Consider the following 21,064-nt stretch of genomic DNA (forward strand, 5'->3'; position numbering starts at 1 on the left):
TTTTATAGAAGTAGTTACAATATGGTTACTGTTTTGATGACATATTGATCAACATTTTATCTTTTTACATTAAAGTGCTGCATCCCTCTGACTCATGTCAGTGTCTCAATGGATTTCATGCCAATAAGAAAATATAGAATATGAGCAGCTTTATATTTTAGATATTGTTAAATTTAGAAATTTTTAACCACTATTTTAGGCTCGTTATGACCCAGGTTTCTCCCTCGCTCCAACTAATATCCACGTTAGAGCGCTGATTTTTAATCCAGTTTCTCAATCCTACTGGGTAATGACTGAGTGAGAGAGCTAAATGATTGGGACTGACTGAAGATAGGAGCTTTTTTTTTACAACAGGCAATATGATACGCTTCGTGTTCCAGCTTCCTACCCTCCAGTGATGACTCTGAGATATTTTAATTACCATAACGTTTTTCCTGGAGTTAATAACGGCATAAATAATTCAGGTTATCAAATCACTGATAACCACTGGGACAATAATGAGTGCAGTGGAGATGATACCACACCTCTCTGTGTGTCAGCTCAAATAAAAAACAACAACACAGGAATGAAAGTCTAGCGGATGTTACTTTAATTACTCCTCAATTTGACGGCAAGTACCTGCTCTTCGTATGAATAAGTTATTACCACTAATTGACCATAGCTGGAGGCCTGAAGCATGGGATAGGACGGGATATAAGGAAGCTATGTGTATGTGTTGCTGTTAGTGTGTTGTAAAGCACATTAGTTTCAGTTATGGATCTCTTCTCTCTCTTTTTTTAGTTTCTCTGTATCTGCATTGATCTGGTGTCTCTTATAATCCTGCTAATTGAACCTGAACTATAGATTTGCAGCAGTAATTACACCATCCACATATAATACAGTACATCACTTCTTATTAATAAGTGGCAGCAACCGGATTTACCTGCAGGCTGTTATGTTTGTCGCCTCTCCGTCTCACTCTGTCTCATAATCAATCTCACTCTGCCCATTTATTCTTTCTCTGTTTTCTTTTCTTCGCTTTCATCACCCTGATCCTGCTGAAATCATATTTTTTTGGTTTACTAACTCATCTAATGTTCTGTATCACCCCCCCCCCCCCCCCTTCAGCTCCTGCAGAGTTCATTCAAGCTCCGCAGTCCCTCGCTCGGCCTGTCGGCACTACCGCCATCTTCACCTGCCAGGCCCAGGGCGAGCCTGAGCCCCAGCTCACCTGGCTGAAGAACGGGCAGATTCTGGAGCCGGGGGGACACGTCAAACTCAGGAACAACAACAGGTGAAAAGAATAAACACTTTTCCTGTACTCGAATGAAAATGTCTTCATAGAAGAAGAATATATATAATTTAATAAGAGTGAGAAAAACATAATAAGCCCTGCCTCGTATTTAGTCAGCTTTTTGTGACACTTTCAGAAGTATTGCTAATAAAAAAAATGCCCTTTAAAGTGTTGTTTAGCAAAGAAATCAGCTCATGATACACATGTTGTTTTATACACTGATCAAAAAAAAGAGGTCAAATCACAAATCACACAAAATCAGTAATCACAATTCATTCAGGAAACATCATGTACCTGGTTTACTTTTTTTAATAGTTTTAGGGGAAATAGTAAAAAAAAAAAAAGTCTATAATAATTTATATTCTACAGGTTTACATCAACCAGGATGGAGATTTGCTTCAAGTGTTGTTCCAAGACTTCATTATTTCTCATTTCATTGTATTTTATTTATCAGAGGACAGTGTGCAATGACATCACTGTACAGATCATTTATAAATAGATGATGAAGTAACTTTTGGCTGTCAGGTTTGTACATTCTAATAGCTGTGTTTCCTCTATGCAGTAAGACACCTGTTTGTTCAGCTCTTACATTTTTTAGGACTCCCTGATGGAGCTTTTACCTTATGAAAAAAAAAACCCTGCAAAAAGTCTCGATCGAAATACATCACTTGAAAGATTATTAGCATTTGCAGCACCTATTTCTCTACACATCATCATCACAAAGTTGGACGCGGCTCACAGAAATAACATGGATGTCAGTAATAATCACTGCTGCCTTGATCTGATCATTGGCTTCATCAAATGCTCAATTTCTCTGCCTCTCTGTTGCTGCTTACACGGCAGCTGCTTGAATTCACGCCTGCCAAGACATGAGCCTCAATTTATTTGTGCCTTTGTATGTGAGCAGTGTATTGACTAGATGTTGGATGCTTTCCCATGCCAGTCCCCAGGAATGTCATGAGGAGGAGGACCCCGCAATAAGCCCTGTTAGTTACCATTCTCAGCACTTAGATCAGGCTGGAAAGGCTTCCTGTTGTACTGAGTTACAGTTATGTAGGATTGGATGCTATTTTATAGAGCTGCTTCAGAACTTCTTTTCACTCTGTTGTTTTTTATTATAATTTTAGGTCCATGAACTCGTTTGTTTGTTTCATATTTTTGTTTTGTTAAATTAGGCTTGGGATTAATAGCTCATAACAAATCACGTATAACTTTCTACTGTTTTCCTGCCCACTATTTAAAGGCATTACTCAGAGAGGGAAAACACAAGTATCTTCTAGCCTGTTGCTAATTCTGCTTGTTGGGTGCTTGTAAACTAATGCACTCCATCCATCCTGCAAATGTGTTCTTGAGTAAAATTCTGTTCAGCATAGCTGCACACAGCAAGTTAAATTTTTCCAGTTGACCCTGGCAGCCAACCACCCATGCATGTTGTTATTATTCAGTGAGAGAAATATGAAGTGAATACATTAGATATGCACCGAAAAAATCAATACTTGCACTCCGTAGCAGTGAGTGAAGGGGGCAGACACCTCCATCGCTCACACACACTTCGGTCCACTCCCACTTGCCTCCACAAGTCTATATCAGTCAGGGAGATGGAGCGAGGGACTAACAAAGGAGGAAAGAAGAGAGGGAAGAAATGAATAAAAAGGCCAGACATAAATGTAAAAAAAAAAAAAAGAGAGAAGAAAAATGAACTGGTGGTCAGAAGAGAAAATGATGAGTCGGCAGGAAGAACGAATGAGTAGAGAGAGAGAGAGCAGGGAGTCAGAGCATCACAGCGTTTCAACTTGCCACCATTAGTGATGGCTATAGACATGCTGTAATATGGATCTCATGCATCACAAAGCCCGCGCTGTGATTGGTTAAGGAGGCAGGCCTCAGCTTGAGATCTACCATTAGCTAATTAGCCCATAAACTCAGCTAGTTGACCAGGAAATGCAGTCAGCCATTTAAAGAACAGAGCAGCTGTGTGTACACATTAAGAACGTACACTGTGAGGAGAGCAGAAAGAAACACATTACAGTCTGATTCATTATCACCTTCTCCAATAGGAAATAAATGTAAATTACCTAAGGATCTATCTTACCCAAATACAAAGTGTTTCTATTTTTTCGTTAGCATCACCACAATTGATGGGAGTAATTGGGTTTGTTCCATCCAACCAGGAATTATTCCTACATTTAATTAAGGATTTTTTTTATTTCTTCAATGAATCAGTTAGTTTTTAAGTCTAAACATCAGAACATTGTGTGAAACATACATCACAGTTTATCAAGACCCACATGAGTGTTTATTGTCTGACCAAAAAGTCTGCACAACTAAAATTCTTGTTTTAGTTTCAATTGAGAATTTATTGCAGTTCTTTCTCTTATGGATCCACTAATTGATTACTGACAAACTGTTTCTACACATCATGCAACAATTTCAAATCTAGGAAGGAGAGGGGTTTGGTGGACAGACAGCACAACAGAGACTAGGATCTTTGATGGCTTTTAGTCAACTAATAACCCAGGATGCAGTGACCAATTTATAGCCAAACTCATTGTCTTCAAAACTTGGATGTCATTAACGAACAATTGAGAGGGTTGATGTAGAACAACCATCCTCTAGGTTTAGAGGCAAGCATGCTCAACCATCGAGCTATAGCACCCTTGGAAATCTTAATTGTATTTGCTTTTTTTAAAAGGAGAGTCACACTCAGTTGAGTTTTACCCGAGGCCCAAAAAGCTATTTTGTAGAACTGAAAGGAAGGAATAGGAAAACTGGAAAACAGTGAAGCATGGGCCACATTTTACCCCCCAAACCACGCCAAAAGAACTGTAATGATATGCAAATGATATTCAGCAGCTTGGGGCTGCACAGTGATGCTGTTCTTACATATACAATAGACTATCTGATAGGGACGTTCGGATATACAGTGAGTGCAAAATACCGAGGAAAAGGCATTTTAATTAATGTGTGTAGTGGGTATGAGTGTGTGTGTGTGTGTGTGTGTGTGTGTGTGTGTGTGTGTGTGTGTGTGTGTGTGTGTGTGTGTTTGTTTGTTTGTGTAAAAATACACACATGCAGAGGTTTCTCTCCTCAGCCATCTCTCATGATACTGACCTTCAAAAGCCAATCGGACAAGGGAAGGAAGGGGAATCGATTGTACATTTCATTCACACACACGCATGCACACACATTAATCAAAAAGCAAGTGAGCCTGTATGCGCACAAACAGCCCCGTAGTGCCACCATTAGTTTTTTGTGCACCCGCGTAATCAAACATGAAAACGTGCAAACGTGTTGCCCATTCTTTCTCACGCGCGCACACACACAAAACACACATGGAGGAGTGAAAGTGAAATTCTGTATAGGGTGAGATGCTGTCAGAGAGGAGCTGATTGGCTGCTTCCATGAACAAATGTTAGTGCTGTGGGTGAAGCTGTTTGTTTGCTCTCTCTTTCTCACACACATCTCAACTGATCTTGATACACACACACACGCTCGGACACACTCACACACACACACACACACACACACACAGACTCAGACACACTCTCGCACACACAGTATTGGTACCTCGTTCATTATTGGCCACTGCTGACCAGGCTCATGTGAAACATGCTTTCATGGCTATTTGAAGCCTCTGTGAGGGCTGCTGTTAATTGTGCAGAAGGACTCGGCTCACTCTTAAGACTTTAAAGCTGACACATGTAATCATCCGACAAGTACGACCTGTGATCTAACACCACTCACTGTAAAAGGTTAAAATGGAACTGTTCTGCAATAAATGTGTTTCTGTAGTCTATGATAACTAAAATTGACATTCACCCTACAGATGAATGGAGGTATAAGAAATAGATCCGATGAGTTGTATTTTTTATTTACTCCATTTCTTTAAATCATTTGGAAAACCCTTTTGCCCTGGTGTGTGTAGACCTTTAGAGTTGTAGTAAAGAAATCAACATGTTTGAAGTGTGTGTAAGCGCCTTGGTGTGTCTTGTAATTAATGGCCAACATCTGAGGGAGCAGGCTACCACACAAATCTGGACATTTCGTTGCAAATCCTTTCAAAGGGTTTTTTTTTTCCTTCTCCTCTCTTTTTTCCCCATTCCTCCACCAAGTCCTGCCTTTCTTGTTTGCGGCCCCTCTCTGCGCCCCACGTCCCCCCTTTCCTGCCTCCATTACGGCGAGCTGGGGCCTGGGCATTGGCCTTGAACTCTGACCCTGCCTGTAATCAGTCATATCCCTGGGCCCTTCCCTCCTCTCAGGACACAGACAGCTTATTGCTCCTCCCCACCCCTACCCTTCCCCACCTCTTCCTCCTGTTCTCTCTTTGTCCCCGTTTTTTTTTCTTCCCCTTTCTCTCTTGTGGGATCATGAACGGCCCTGCTGTCTGTTGACGGGGCGCTGCTCAGAGACAACAGAGAGTAAACACAGCCTCTGCAGCCAAACAACAGGCCCAAAGGCTCGGCTGGCAGCCACTCCCCTGGCCCTCGGCCTTATCTATCAATCTGTGAAATGACCTCGAATTGATGAGTAAATGATGGTGTCAACCTGTCAAGACAGGATAGCTTGGCTTTGGTGCTCATGTGAGACGAGCAAACAGCCTGAATTCAGGCCATGGTCCTCCCAGACCTCTTCTTCTCTCTTTACTCAAACTTTCTGTCCTCCCTTTTCCTCACTCATTGAATGGATCTGTGGTGGTCCTGCTCTGTTGCTGCATATTGATGAAGATGGATTTATTATAAAACTTGAGACCACACAAACTGATGGAAAAAGTATTTAAAAAATCTATTGGGAGTCATTTGCAATCTGACTGATATTTTTATTTTTTTTACTTGAATTCGTGTAGATCTTGTACCAGTTGGTCTTAATAAATTCTTTATACATACCTTAATGATATGATTCAACCTGAATCCAGTTTCTCTAAACATCCATCATCCTCCAGCTCTCTCTCTAGGAAATATCCTGGTACAGGAAAGAATCTGGTCTACTGTGTATATCCAGCTGCTGCAACAGAACAGAGCCAAATAATATTTAAAAAGTATCTGCTTACTACAAGAAGAAAATACCAAAATTAAACTGAGAAACAATTAAGTTAGATCCAAAAAGATTCAAACACTATCATCTAAAAGTTGAAGTAAAAATGTTTTTATATTGCAAATATTATTAGGTTTTAAATGGATATCAACAGTGTTCATTAATTTATATTAATTTGCTTCTCTTTCTCTTGAAATATTCTGATACTCTGAACTGTTGAAACAACTTGAACTTTTATCCTGTAAGTTAGAAAGGAAGTTTGACTGCAGGTGTTGAATTTCGTAACCTACATGTCAGCAGGCGTGTATGTGGCTTGGCATGTATATCTGTGTGTGTGTGTGTGTGTGTGTGTGTGTGTGTGTGTGTGTGTGTGTGTGTGTGTGCGTGTGTGTGTGTGTGTGTGTGTGTGTGCGTGATCATGTGTGTGTGTGTGACTGGGCATACATGTTGTTTGAAAGCTACTGTACCTGCGGAAACAAGCAACGCCTTGTGAAATGTCCTTGCCTTTCCCTCTCACACACTCAGGGGGCCCGTCCAGGCCCCCGGGAGCATTGGGGAGTGCGTCCCTGTGGGCCTCTTTGCTGCGTCTGGTGCGGCTGTCTGTCTGCAAACACTCCATCCATCGCTGATATGAAAGGCTGTCAGAAACGTGATGGTTGAGTAGTGAGCTGAGAGCTGCCGACTGCTGCCACCTCGGGGGTCAGAGGTGAGATTGGCTCAGAGAGGGTGAAGTACAGAGGGCCTCTTTGACCTGATAATTATCCAGATTGAATCCACCTGACAGACCGGGGAGAATAATAACTCCTCCACCTGGCAGCCTATTCTGACCCAGATTAGAAAAACGTACAGTAATTGTATCCTGGCGCATCAATTTTGAAAAGGAAATGGAATGATTCACTTCCCATCCTGCCCGCTGACCCAGAGGAGATCTTCGCTGTCCTAACAAATCCATCCGTACAAACTGCAGCGAGGTCAGCGCTGTCTGTCGAGAGCTGAAATGCCACTTTTCTCATGTTCCATTTTCCCGGTCCTGAAGGTGACTGTGACAGACCAGGTACAACGCAAAGGGCTCATGTGTTGTTCTTTCAATGAATTGCATGTTCCTCCTCGTGGGATCATCCCGGCATTTCTAATTAATTCTGATTTAATACACAGAGGATCCAACCTGTCAGTCAAAAAAGGATGGCAATCTGTTTGACAGGTTTTTACAAACTGAGACTGACAGTCTACCAGGATCCTTCAGGATATTTTTACCTCCTGTGGCATTCAATTTGACCGTTTCAACTAAAGGCACGGCATCAGAACTAGAGGCCATGAGGGTTTTCTACCTTTTACTTGAAAACTGCTTCTGATCTCTTAAAATGTCATGACTTAAGGCGACGCCATTTCTCAAAAATAGAGAAAATGGACAAAGCTCCAACTGAAGCCTTTCCATATTCCCAAGGCAGTCATTATTTGTGTTTGCTACCACTTTTCTCCTTCACATATTATACCGTAAACACAGCAGAAATGGCCTTGGTGTGAAAATATGTTTCGCGCCACAAGGCTTCATTTCCATAGTATGGTTAAATGTTTTATTTTTCCTTTTGCCTTAAGACAAAGACATAGAGAGGAGTGGATTCAGTATTCTGGTCTAATAACGCCTACTCAACATGCATACAAAAGGACTACACACACAGTGCATGTCTTGTGTTTCTTCTATAACAGCGGACAGACCAGGTTAGGGGGAAGATTCCAGTAGAGAGATGATAGAGAGAAGAGTGATGGAGGTGCGATGAAAACGAGAGATGGTAAAAGAGAGAGATGATGGAGTGAAGTTATTGAGAGAAATGATTGTCTTTATGTTGGAGTGTGTGTGTGTCTGTGTGTGAGTTCGTGCTGTACACACATGGACCGATGAAAGACTTTACTGATGAAAAAAATGAGATTTATCTTCCTTTTTTCGATGGATGCTAGACTGGTCGTAGTGAATGTATTAAGTATACAGTGATTTTTTTTTTTTTGGTTCAGCACAATATATAAAAAACTGAGTTATTATATATTTAAGATTCTTTTGAATGCTGTTTCTCGAGTTAAGATACATCTATTTTGCTGATTGTCAGACAGACTCCACAGTTTTAGTTATATCTCTTCAACTGTCGTCTTTTACATTTTAATTAACGTGCAACACAGTAGGTGTGTAACACATTTCAATGAGAATGAAAACACATTTTCCTCATATAATTGGTTGTCAAGATCTGCCACCGGTAGCAATGAGATCAATTAACATGGTCATACCTCAGTGGACACAAGTCTGACCAGCCGGTTTAAAATACATCTCTGCCTTAACAGAGGCAGCACAAAGAGTGAACTAGTTCTTCTTGTTCAACTCTTCAACTAAATACTTTTACATTTGTGACATTTTGAATGACAAATATATTTCTACAGGATCAAATCCTGTCGCTGTCTTGAAAGTCAAACATCTACTTTCCCTTCTTACTTTCCCTCTCTCTGCCCCTCCTCTTCCTCCTTTCCTCTCCTCGTCCTCTCACAGTACACTGACGATATACGGCATCAGCCAGGACGATGAGGCGATCTACCAGTGTATTGCTGAGAACAGCGCCGGCTCCACACAGGCCAGCGCCCGCCTAACAGTACTGTGGGCTGATGGACTGCCCGGTGTGCCCAGTAATGTGCAGGCGGAGGCCTTCTCACCCACAACCATCCAGGTGTCCTGGAGGGAGCCCGATCAAAACACTCAGGACATCATCGGCTACGTGCTTCATATCCGCAGGACCTCAGGTGAGAAGAGATACATCTGCATAGAAATAAATCAGTAATATTCTAACATGAAATCAGTGCCAGTACTTATTTAAATGACTGCAATTAAAGCATTTCAAGTTCAGGTCACAAACTGAATGTTGGTCAGTATTTTGAACTGGCCCCAGAAAAATATGACTCATCAACTGTCTAAATTGCAACATATGAAAATTATTTTAAATGCATCACTTGACATCAGATGTCATCAAATATTTTTAAACCCAACCTTCCTATCAAACAACTGTGAGTGTGATCAGTGCTACTACAGTAGTGTCTCCACACTCCAAACAGATAGATGTGATAAAGATAATTAAAAAAACCTTCTTAATTTCAGATTTTCTTGCCTTGGGGTTCATATCTGTGGATGTGATGCTCCCTGTGTGATCATACATGCTCATGTGCCTGCTTGTTTATGTGCATGCAGTGTGCTTTTTATGGCTTTTGGCAGGTGTATGTATGTGTGTATTTCTTTGTGTGGTAAGATTCTCATGGAGCCAGCTGCCGGCTTTCCTCAGTAGTTCTATTGGATGGATAATTAAGGGCCCCGGGGGCCAACCAATAGGGTGTGCTGTAATTACCGTTCCAGGATAGCATGGACCGATGGGTTGGGAGGCTGGAGGTAGATCGTGGTTATGGTTGGTTGTCTCTGGATTAAGAGCAATAAAATGCTTTAACACATCCTTTATAACTCCCACTTCTACCTCTTCCATCTCTACACTCCACCCCTGCAATTTAGCCAAACGTCGTCTTTCAGGCTCCCAGGGCCAAACTAGATTAGCTATTACCTAACATTGCTGCTCTGATAAAGCAGGGAAATTGGCAATAACCATAAAATCATGACAGAAACTGTTTGTATTTATTGTCTCCTTTCTTGATGGTATTTTCCATCCTTTTAATGCCTTTCTCTTCATTTCTCTCCTGTTTTTTCTCCCATTTATGTTTCCTCTGTCCACCCTCCCCCTGGTTTTCTATCACCAACTTCTTGTATGTTACTCCATCATTCCTCTTTCAGACCCCGTGGAGATGGAGTATGAGGAGGCTGTCAGCAAGGTGACGCTGCAGCAGATCATCAGGGAACTGGAGCCCTCCACCAGCTACACCTTCTACGTCAAGGCCTACACTTCCCACGGGGCCAGCAAACCATCGGACAGTGCAACCGAGAGCACTCATGGGGAAGGTGAGCTGGAGGCACAAACACACACACTGTCACCCAAGAGGATTCATTTTACCAATGATAAACATGCATAGAAATAACACATATAAACAGTGGATGACCTGGGAATAGTTAGCTTGTCTTTATTGCTTTTATAGGTATTCAAAGATTATGATGATATTTCAATAAAACCACATTTGGTTCTTTATTTTCTTTTAAACTAATATAAAATCATCTGATATTAATCTGTGGTAAACTCATTAAAATGTATTTTGTAAAATTTAAATGACGATAGATAATTTTATTTTGTTGTCCTCTTAACCTTTTTCATGCATTAATGGTTTTTTAATGTTTGGTGCCTCTGACACTATGTCGTTGTTCCGCTATGGCTTCATAAGTCTATGTTGTGTTGCAGTTCCAGCACCTCCTTCCCTCTACACCAAGGTTGTGAACGGCAGTGTTGTACAAGCGACATGGGAACCTTCCTCCAAGATGGGCCAACATCAAGGCTTCAGACTGTTTTACAGACGGGCCCACACACCTATGTTTACTGGTCCCATCGACTTTCCCCGCAACGTCACCCAGTACAACATCACTCAGCTGGGTGAGACAAGAGGACTACAACAACATGTGACAGAAAAAAAATAATTTTTATACAACTGACCTGAACTGAACTGGTTCTGATTCTCATGTTTGATATTGTAATCTGTAAACAAGCATCTCAGATCTCTTCATTGAACTGCGCTAAAATAATCCAGGACTTAAACACCTCAGAGAAGCACTTAGAAGACATTCAGGAAGCTTTCTTCAATTCATTTCAGAAAGAAAAGTGAAACTCTTCTGAATATCAGTAGAATAAGTTGTCTGTAAGTCTGTTTCACTGTCTTAATATCGCTCTCTGTCCTTTTGTCCAGATCCTTCCCTGGTCTATGAAATAAAGCTGATTGCGTACAACCAACATGGAGATGGCAATGCCACTGTGCGATTTGTTTCACTTCGGGAGGCATTGGAGAAATCTGGTGACTATTTGACAAACCTAAACACAGCCACATAAAGCTACACAGTGTCCCACATCACGGCAGTGCATTAAATGTCTGTGTCTCACAGAGTCATGTGTGTCATCCTGTGTCAGAAGAAGTCGAGCTGACAGTTTACGTCTCTCACATACTTTGTCATAGGAACTCGTGTACTCAAGTACACATCTCCCTGACACAGGTTTGTTTCTTTGTGTTCTTTATCTCCTCAGTGTTGGATGTCCCATGTGACTGTGGGAAAGATGAACAGAGCAAAACTTCCACAACAGGCATCATAATCGGTATTCACATCGGAGTCACCTGCATCATCTTCTGTGTGCTCTTCCTTGCCTTCAGCTATCGCGGCAGGTCAGTAAAAGCAGTTAAAACAACTTGCTAACAACATTGTTGTTCATTTCAGTCTGTAATGTGTATGCAGCTGACAAGTGTCCTATGCATGTGTGTTCATGTAATCTCCAGGTTAATGATGTGTAAGACGGTTCAGGCCACCCCTCAGGCGGGGCACAGCGCCGTGCTGGAATCCTCTTCCTCTTCCCAGGGGGCCTCTGGGCTGAACGGAGCTGCCAGGAGAGAGATGGAGGTCAACGGCAGCTCAGTGGGAAAGAAAGTGGTCGACAGCAATGAACTGGAGAGACTTTTCACTCGACCAAACACACAAGACACATGCATGGTAAGGCCTTGTAGTGACATTTAAGAAGATAAGAGAAATGCAAGTGTTATCGACCCATTCAAAGCTTCATTTCACACAAATGTTTAAAACAATGTAGTGATTTTTTCTTTTCAACTTGGGAGTTTAGTTATGAGGGCATCTGTTCTCTCTACGGGGAGCAAAATTACAATTCAGACTGTCTCTCTTTAGCAGCCACCTCACTTCTGTTATCTCAGAAGTTATTATGTTAACCATGACGGATAAAAGTGATGCATGGAGCTGTAAAAAAAAATAAACACCAAAAGAATTGTAGTGTAAATAAGAAACTAAAAACGTCTTTTACAGTATACAAAAATACATGTTTAAATATGACCTACATGTTTTTGCACTTTTAAAAATATCTTATGACTTAAAAAAAAAAAACACAGAAGTTAGGAAGAATTATGTGTTCTTCCCCTACCAGAGCGTACATAAAAGCAACACTGAAATTACTTTAACTTATTATGAATTCATTATTTCTCAAACAATTAGATTACTCGTAAGACAACAGCTACAGCAGAAACAATACAACGCTATTAAAGCTGTGGTTGTGTAGGCAGAAGATGCCTCTAATAGAGAGTCTCTATGGCACTCTATTTAATGACTATTGTTCGCATGTGTTCTCAGTCTGACTCCTACGCGCTGAATGACACCCAGCTGTCCACGATACCACTGGACGAGTTCGCAGTGGAGCGAGAGACGCAGTTCCAGGAGCCTCCTGCAGCAGGAGCGAGTCGGAAGGACCAAGGCTAATCACGTATGAAGGCCATTTCACAAGACGCTGTCCACAGTGTCTACATAGACTCTACTCTCACTCAGGTTGACAATTTTTCCTTTCAAAGTAGTTTTTCCTTTTGTGCAAAAGATGTTTTTTGTATTGGTAAGTTAAGAATATCTAGAGGATCTAGGATTGTATATCAGAGTGTTGTTTTATTTTTTTTGGCCTGAGGTTTCAAAGAGCTCTCCTCTGATTGGATGGCTGTTTCGAGCCACGCAGGCCATATTTTTTTTTTTATTTGTACGATTTGGTTTAATTTTCTGGTGTTAGGCAGCACACAGAATAGAAGCCCCAGAAGTCCTTGTTATACAATGATGCTTTTATTTTCAGTTTATAAATATATATATACATATATAGATATATGTGTATATATCTATATATAGATATATATATAGATATATATCTTTATTACCTATATGTCAAAGTGGATTTAAGTTATTGGTCTTATCTCTACGTTTCTGTGGATGTCAAAGACTCCTGCTGCCTGCTTACACCTACCAATGATTCCACCTTCTCGCTCGCGGAAGACCTCAGCCTTCGTCCAGGGATTGGATAGATTCTCAGTCTCAGGACATTGTTTCAGTGATATCAACGTTTTGTATGATTTCTCGGCCTTCATACAGACACTAGCCTTGGCTGTGTGAACCTTACGACTCAACAAAAACCTACCTCAGCCGGAATGAATGTGTTGCGGGAAGCTTTTAGGGACATAACCTTCCCGGTTCTCACAAATTTACTTTACACGCGGAGGGACTGAAGAATTACAAGATCAGGTGCCGCACTACCTCAGATGTCAAAAATCGTCCCTCTTTCTCTTGCTTGTCAAAGCAAAACAAAAAAAAACAAAAATCAAACAAAAAAAGATGATCCAACATAAAGCACTTCCAAATGCTGAAGTTAATGTTCTACCTCAAGATAACAAAGTTAATGTTGTCGCTGTTATTGTTGTTGTTGTTTGTCTGTTTTATTGCATAATGAATACCCCTCTTTTCTCCTTCTGGGAAACCTTGTTTGTAGATCCGTCAGTACCTCATGCCGGTTGGCAGACTAATAACACTGTTGTATGAGTTACAGTATCTTGCAAATATGTTTGAATTATGCTGTTCCATTATGGGTTGTTTTTTTTACATTATATTTCACTCAAATGATCATTTTCAGGGGAGGAGGGGGGTTAGATGTAGTTGCTTCAGTTGAGTAATGATCATTTGAAATACACTGCATTGCTAATGATATTTTCAGGACTATTTACTGCTAAATGAGACGTCATGCAGAATGTCTAATTGGACAAATAATATAATGTACAGACATCATGTGTGTGTTTAAAATGAGTGCTATGAATGAGGTCTGTGTGTGTTTGTGTGAGATATGTTTAATGGATTGAATGACTGTTTCATATATATGATGTTTGTAAAACAAGATGAAAATGAAGCACAAATCTCATCACCATATTCTCCTATTGTTAGTGTGATGATTTAAAGGAATAGTCTGACCTTTTTGGAAATATTCTTAATGGTTTTCTTGTTGACAGCTGGGTGATACACATAGTGTTCACTTATAGCCGATAGGTGTTTATCCTCTACTTTGCATAAACCATATGACATAATACTTCAACTGAAATTAAAACTGTCACATAAGCTTCACGGTTTGAGTGCAGATATAACCTGTTGATCATGAGCGCTGTAAGAGGAGCTGCTACGCAGATTTTTAAGATAAGGATAGAGCCAGACTAGCTGCATCCTTTTTCATGAAGCCTAATGCTAAGCTAAGCTAATTGAGTAGTACCACTCACATGTTTGTATGTTAAAAAATATAAATATGCAAACAGATAGCTTAGCTTTGCCTGAAGACTGGAAAAGGAGGAAATGGTAACAGTAACAAAAATGAAACAAATTATTGATTTATATACTTTCTACTGCTGAGTATCAAAATAGAAAACTCACTGTTGTACAGGGGTTAAACTTACACACAACAGTCAGCTTGATTCTCTGGTGGTTGCCTGGTTACTTATATTCATCGAATATGAAGGGGTATCGATCTTCTCAAACTTTCAACGAGAGAGAAAATAAAGTAAGCATATTTCCTTAATGATCGGCTATTCTTTGGATTTAAAGTGGCAGCAGTGTATTTCAGACTTATTCTGAATATTTGTTACTGAAGTGGTCTTGTTTTGTTTATTTGCTTTGTTTTTTCTCGTCACATTACTTGCCTCCTTTTTAAAGTTTTAGCCTTTTGACATCTGTGCCCAGGAGACATGACAGTTGCTGATAATGCTTGACTATTGTTACTCTCTTCCCAAAACCACAATTGCTGCTCAGCCTTCTCCCTCCTGTCAACACTGACTAGTTAAAGGTGCTTCAGGAACACCGTGTTCATGATAATGCTAGGTGATGACGGGCACACTCGCAGAGAGCTGGCTGAGGGAGACAGAAAGTCGTTGGGCGACTCTTCGATCACAGGGCTTCTCTCTGCGGCTCTCTGCGCTTTGCCGTCACATACTGTACACCACTTGCTGTGATGCATTGTTATGGTTACCTACCTCAACCCTATTTTTGGCCTTCATCTCAGGTCTTAATGAAGGAAACAGACAGATTATGAAATATGGAGTACAGGAATATACACACACATTTATATATATATATAGAGAGAGAGAGAGAGAGAATTGTATATACTGCAATTTACGACACGTGCTGGAGACAGGACACAAACACAAACATGGAGGGAGAACTTTTTAGGACCTTTCTTTCGTGCACTAACTATTAAAACACTTCATTATGTGGATGTGACTTTGTATCTGTGGTTATCAACACATTTTTTCCCCATATCACAAGCTTTTCATTGCATTATTTGCCATAGTGTTTGACTTTATATCTTCTTTGAAAATGTTATCTGTGAAGAAGTGTTCAAAAACATAAAGTGGGTGGCATGTACGACTCTGATACACACACATAATAAACAAGATTAGTTTATTGATTTTGCGTTTTCTGGCTCCTAAACCAGACTCATTGCCCTGAACATACTGCATTCACGTGACATCATTCAGATTGGTTTGATGAGCAGCTTTATGAGAAAAAGCCTCCTCCTTATAACTCCAAATCACTGATATTAACAATTTGTTAAAGCAACAACATCCAAAAATACAAAATCATTTGAACTAGTACGTGTTGGTTTATACATCCAGGGCTGACCTTCCTCATCTGAGTAACAAGCTGACAAAACACCTACATAGCAAAACACTTTTGTTTGTTTTTATTTCTTTATGGTAAAGTTTCCAAAATGCTTCCTAACATAAGTCAGGTTTTTTTTTTTTAATTAGTTATTAACTTTCTCTTATTAACAGTAATGTCTACTTTATTGACACACAGGCTTAACAGGCTCACAATGTGTCCGATGAACTCAGAGCTCCACACAAAAAGCCTGACTAATTTGGCTGTGTGTGCCTGAAAGGTTAGCATTGAGGCTAACGCTAACACAAACACGATGCCTGGTCTCAATCACAGGAGGTTTTCCTTTTTTTTCCCATTTTGCTGACACAACCTGAATGCAGCTTAAGTTTCAGGCATAATGAAAATATAGAACATTTAAAAACATGTTTTAAAATGAAATACTTATCAATGTCTTGGCTCTGTACTACAGGATCATCTCTTAACCATCTACAACATGACACATTAGAGTTGCACGTGCCCCCACAGCCATGTGATAAACTCTGTTTCCATTTGAATGATCATCTTAAGTACTGTAATTTTATGCCTTCTGTATTTTTTGTTCAATTTTATTTCCCTCCTTGCATCCATTTCTTGTATTAAATTGTATATTCTGGTGTTAATACAATGCTTCAAGTGTTGGAAAAACGATAATAGTACTTTGTACTCGATCTTAATTTCTCCTGTTTGCATATTTATTAATGACCAATGTGATGTCATCTCTCCAGTAATCAGTGTTTTATACTTCTGTTTCTCTCAGTAATTTCACTACGCAGACAGAGTGGTGTGCTCTGTCTTCCTTTGTACCCTCCTTGTTTCCTTGTTTCCTCCTCTAGTTTTGGGTCAGTCTCCTCCTGCAGGATATTGCCCACATGTCACCCATGGATGTGTCAGGTTTTAATGCCATGCTGTTTAACCTGCTGCCCTGGGAACATGGTGGATAATGATCATGTTTACTTGATTAAACGTTGATAGGTCAGGTTGTCGTATCAGTATGTAATATAATATAAGAGCTTGTTTGATTTAACGGAGCCCTCAAAGCTGTTCTCACTGAGTGTTGCTTTAACTCCATCAGCAGATCATTCCTTTACTCTCACAGTTAACAGGGGCCTTTGTCTTGTATATTTTGCAGACTTGGGAAGTGCTATATCACCAAACTTAGCTGCTCTCAGTAAGCCCGCCTCCGTTTTTTTTGTTCAAGATCCCTGGCCTTGGGACAGGGAGAGTATGTGCTCAGGGACTCTCTGATCCTCTTGTTGTCTGTCAGGCCACAGCTCACCTTCTCTATATCATTTTTCAATTCTGCTGTTTGCTCTCAGGGATGCCTTCTTTGTTAGTCATTAAAGTAAATAAGGGAAAGTTCTGGCCTCAAAATGAAAGCCACTCTGCTTGGAACACAATTGGAAGATTTTCCAAGGAGATAGTTCAGCTACCTCCTCAGTGTTCCCGAGGGAGGTAAAAAAAACATTGATGTCAATATAACACATAAGAAAAAAAATAAAAAGGAAAGATCATCTGCATTCACTTAATGGCAATAACATTTACAGTGGAAATCTTACTGTTACGAGGGAAATATTGAATCCAAAAATGTATAGTCATCAGAAAATTACATATTTTTTCTTTCTAGCAAGAATGCCAAAAATCTGGAAGTTTGAGCCACTAAACCAGTGGTACCTTTAACCCCACCCCAACTTGTTCCTAAGTTGTAACTAAATTAGCTGAGCCCTGCTAGGACCCTCTCAAAAAATAAGTCATACATTGCTGTAAAAGAATGCAATACATTTTAATTGCTTTAATTGATGCAATCCCAACATAATTTAGGTTAGGAACCAGTATACTAAATTATAAAAATGTGCTGCTTTTCTTTACTATTTATGATACTTATATTTGGAGGGTTTAAGACCAAACAAAACAAGCAGTTTAAAGAAGTTACTGAGCTTTAGACATGATCATGCTTTAAAATAATCCATGGTTGCTGCTGCAGATCAAGAAGAATACAAACTTGTTTTCCTCAGGTTCTCACAAAGAGGGCATCCTAGACTGAGCATGTGCAGAATTTGTAGTACGTTTGACGGTGCCAGTTTAACTCTTTAACTGTGGAGACTAAACTTGCGTCAGAGCAGTTGTCTCCCTTTTTATGCACTAACTGAACACAAGGTAACCTGATCAATTCAGGACTCGATAAGCTGACTGGCATTGTACCACCGCATAATGTCTGTGAGTAAAACACTGGAACTCGGACTCTGCTGGCTTCTCCAAAAAGTCCAACGCCTGATATAACAAGCCCGTTCTATAAGTTTCCTTTAAATCAATGTGATATTGATCAATGTCGCACCAAATGACCATGTGATATGATTGTGAATTGATTACATATCCAATGCATTTATCTCTGTGGTGTTCTGCTCTGAGAGCCCGATGACTGTAAATGTCAAATAACGCTGAGTTTAGTCAAATGGTGATGAAATGTATCTGTACTTTGATGTTTGAGATCAGTATTATATTTTATAGATATCTCTGTCAATGAAGCAGACTGAATCCAGTGTGTTTAAAGGCAGTAGGCAGAGGAGCGTAGATCTGCATGAGAAACAAAAAAAAAAGAAGTGTTAGTTACTCCTTATTGGACTTGTGATGGTAACACTGTGATATTTAGCCGACTAATGGCAGAATAATGTTGTGATCTCAATTTGGTGCTTTTGATGGTCCTGTCTCACACTGTTGGTCAATCTGTTTTGATGGCGTGTATTGATGAATATAGGTTGAGTGACCTTTTATTCCCCATTGACCAATCTGACTCTGTCCCGTCCTTGCTGATGCCTGATGATGATCACCTCATCTTCATCATTTTTCCATCCGCGGCTCAGGGTGAGGTCCTGTCAGTCCTGCTACCTTTAAACCTGTCTCCGTTCCCTCTCACATACCATCTCTGCTTGAGGAGAATGTCTGTTCTGTGTCGATGTTGTCAACACTTGCTGAAGCCGTTCCCTATGAAGGTGATTGACCTCCCCCCCACACACACACAGACACACACTTGTCCTGTGTCGTTAGCGTCAAACATAGGAGTCAATAACAGCTTCTTAGTAAAAAACATCTTTGTGTAAATCCTGCTGTAAAGAGCACCAAGTAGCAGATCAGCATTTAAGTTTATGATTCTCAGTCTAAGCTTCAGTCCTGCAGACAAACAGTATGAAGTCTTAAAGTGAAACTGATGCCAACAAAGTGTTGTCATATCAAACCAGGGGAAGAATATTTGATCCTCTCCTGCCTGCTGTTGTTGGTTTTTAGTGTTATCTTAATTATATCCTTAAAATGAGAGATCAGTTTAATCAAGCTTGCTATCATGGTAATTTTAACTTGCCACACCGTATCCTTATCTCTGCGATTAACAGGTGTTTGTAGGTGATGATGTATTAGTTACAGGGTTGTGTAAAACTCAGTTGTTATTATATAACCGCAAACCTGCTTTTAAGTGTATGACACTTTTGTTTCAAAGCTTCAGTATTTCTCTCAAACATAAAAGTTATTCATACAGTATATACATGCAGATTGATATATTAACAGCATTAATATGAAATGCTACCATAAGCTGGGCACAGGGCACTATATTTATGAACTCACATCTTGAGTTACAACAAAGTGTAAGAGAGGGGCAATGATGTCAACCATTAAGCTGTCACTTCAGTAGAGTTGTTTTTACTGGAACCGTTTGTTCAAAATGAGTAACAGATTATATTAAATCTATGCAGTTCTATTTATTTTTTATCTAAATCCTGCAGGGTTCAAACTTGGTGCCAACCTGAAACCAAAAATGGAATGCATTACCAGACGTGTAAACTAGTTGTTAATTGTCACAGATAAAGTATCATACAGCATGTAGTGTTACCTGCGTTTGATTAATACATCGACCCAGCATTTGGATGGATTAAAGGGAGCTCACATCTGTAAAGTTATCTAGAGTCATCTGTCTATCTATTGTCCGTGTGTCTTCTCCCACATTTGAATTCAGGTCAATATGAGATGATTTAATAAAGCGTTCTCAGAGCATTGTCAGGGATCACTTCTGTATGTTTCCACAAATCTGTGTTTCTACACTCTCTAGACCAAGGTGTCCCCATTATAAATCTGTATACACATCCACATATACAGTGTGTACTGTATGTGTGTGTGTATATGTGTGTAAAAAGGCAAAATAGACCATTTTAGTGGTTTGTATTGTTTTAGGGTTTGTTGTGCAAAACAATAACAGTGATAATAAACTAGCTCTAGTAACAATAAATCCAGACTGTCTTTATTTTGTGTGCGCGTGCATGTGTGTGTGTGTGTGTGTGTGTGTGTGTGTGTGTGTGTGTGTGTGTGTGTGTGTGTGTGTGTGACTGAGCTTTGGGATGGAGAATCCTAATTTACAGCTCATACGAGTGTTTGCTCGCCTGCTTCCTCTGCTCCACTGAGACTTAACTGATCAATTGGATGAAGGCTTCTCCTCTTCCTCCTGACTTCCCTGTCCTGTTCTCCTGTTCAGCACATTAACTCATGGCCCACTGGACAGACAAAGAGTATTGAGCGCGAGGCCCACAGCTCCTGGTCGATGAGGGCTGGTGCCGGACTTCTAATCATTGTGAATCCCAATGCTTGATTGAACTTCAAGACAAAGAGAAAGCCCAATATGGATCAACCTCCTCTTTCACCTGTCTCCCTGTGTCTGGTCTTCTCTCTTTCTGTTTAGGGTAAGGTATAAAAGAGATTTCCAGTTTTTTTTTTTGTAGTTTTGGCTGGAATAACATTTTACCCATCTTACTGCCGAATCGCAGCAACTTCGATATAAAAAGTTTAATAGGGCAAAAAACAGCAGTCAGGTGATCAAACAGGTTGGAGCACACCTCAAGGTTGACCAAATATGAGAAAGAGGAAAATGAGCTTGATAATAAATGACTTTTAAAACACAATTTCAAACACTACACCTATTTGTTTTACAAGGAATATACCCACGAGATACTAAATCTCTTTCACAAGGAAAGACTAGTCAAAACAACAGCATCAAACCATTTATAATGAAAGAAAACAACTGACTGTAACGAGCAGACATTTCATCAAACTATGAATTAGCAGTGTTT

The 21,064-nt window shown here is 40.1% G+C and overlaps 1 protein-coding gene across 1 annotated transcript in view; it reads left to right on the forward strand.

Moving 5' to 3' along the window:
• Positions 1–20,229, forward strand: part of igdcc3 (immunoglobulin superfamily, DCC subclass, member 3) — a 59,440-nt gene extending 39,211 nt beyond the window's left edge. Inside the window, exons 7-14 of the mRNA XM_020632477.2 lie at positions 1,108–1,273; positions 8,838–9,085; positions 10,116–10,280; positions 10,672–10,860; positions 11,171–11,275; positions 11,503–11,638; positions 11,750–11,960; positions 12,606–20,229. Of these exons, the coding sequence (XP_020488133.2) occupies positions 1,108–1,273; positions 8,838–9,085; positions 10,116–10,280; positions 10,672–10,860; positions 11,171–11,275; positions 11,503–11,638; positions 11,750–11,960; positions 12,606–12,731 (1,346 nt within the window). The 3' untranslated portion in view covers positions 12,732–20,229. The remainder of the gene's footprint in view (positions 1–1,107; positions 1,274–8,837; positions 9,086–10,115; positions 10,281–10,671; positions 10,861–11,170; positions 11,276–11,502; positions 11,639–11,749; positions 11,961–12,605) is intronic.
• The last annotated feature ends 835 nt before the right edge of the window (positions 20,230–21,064 follow it).

The sequence above is a fragment of the Labrus bergylta genome, chromosome 3 (genome assembly GCF_963930695.1).
Source record: "Labrus bergylta chromosome 3, fLabBer1.1, whole genome shotgun sequence".
NCBI lineage: Eukaryota > Metazoa > Chordata > Actinopteri > Labriformes > Labridae > Labrus > Labrus bergylta.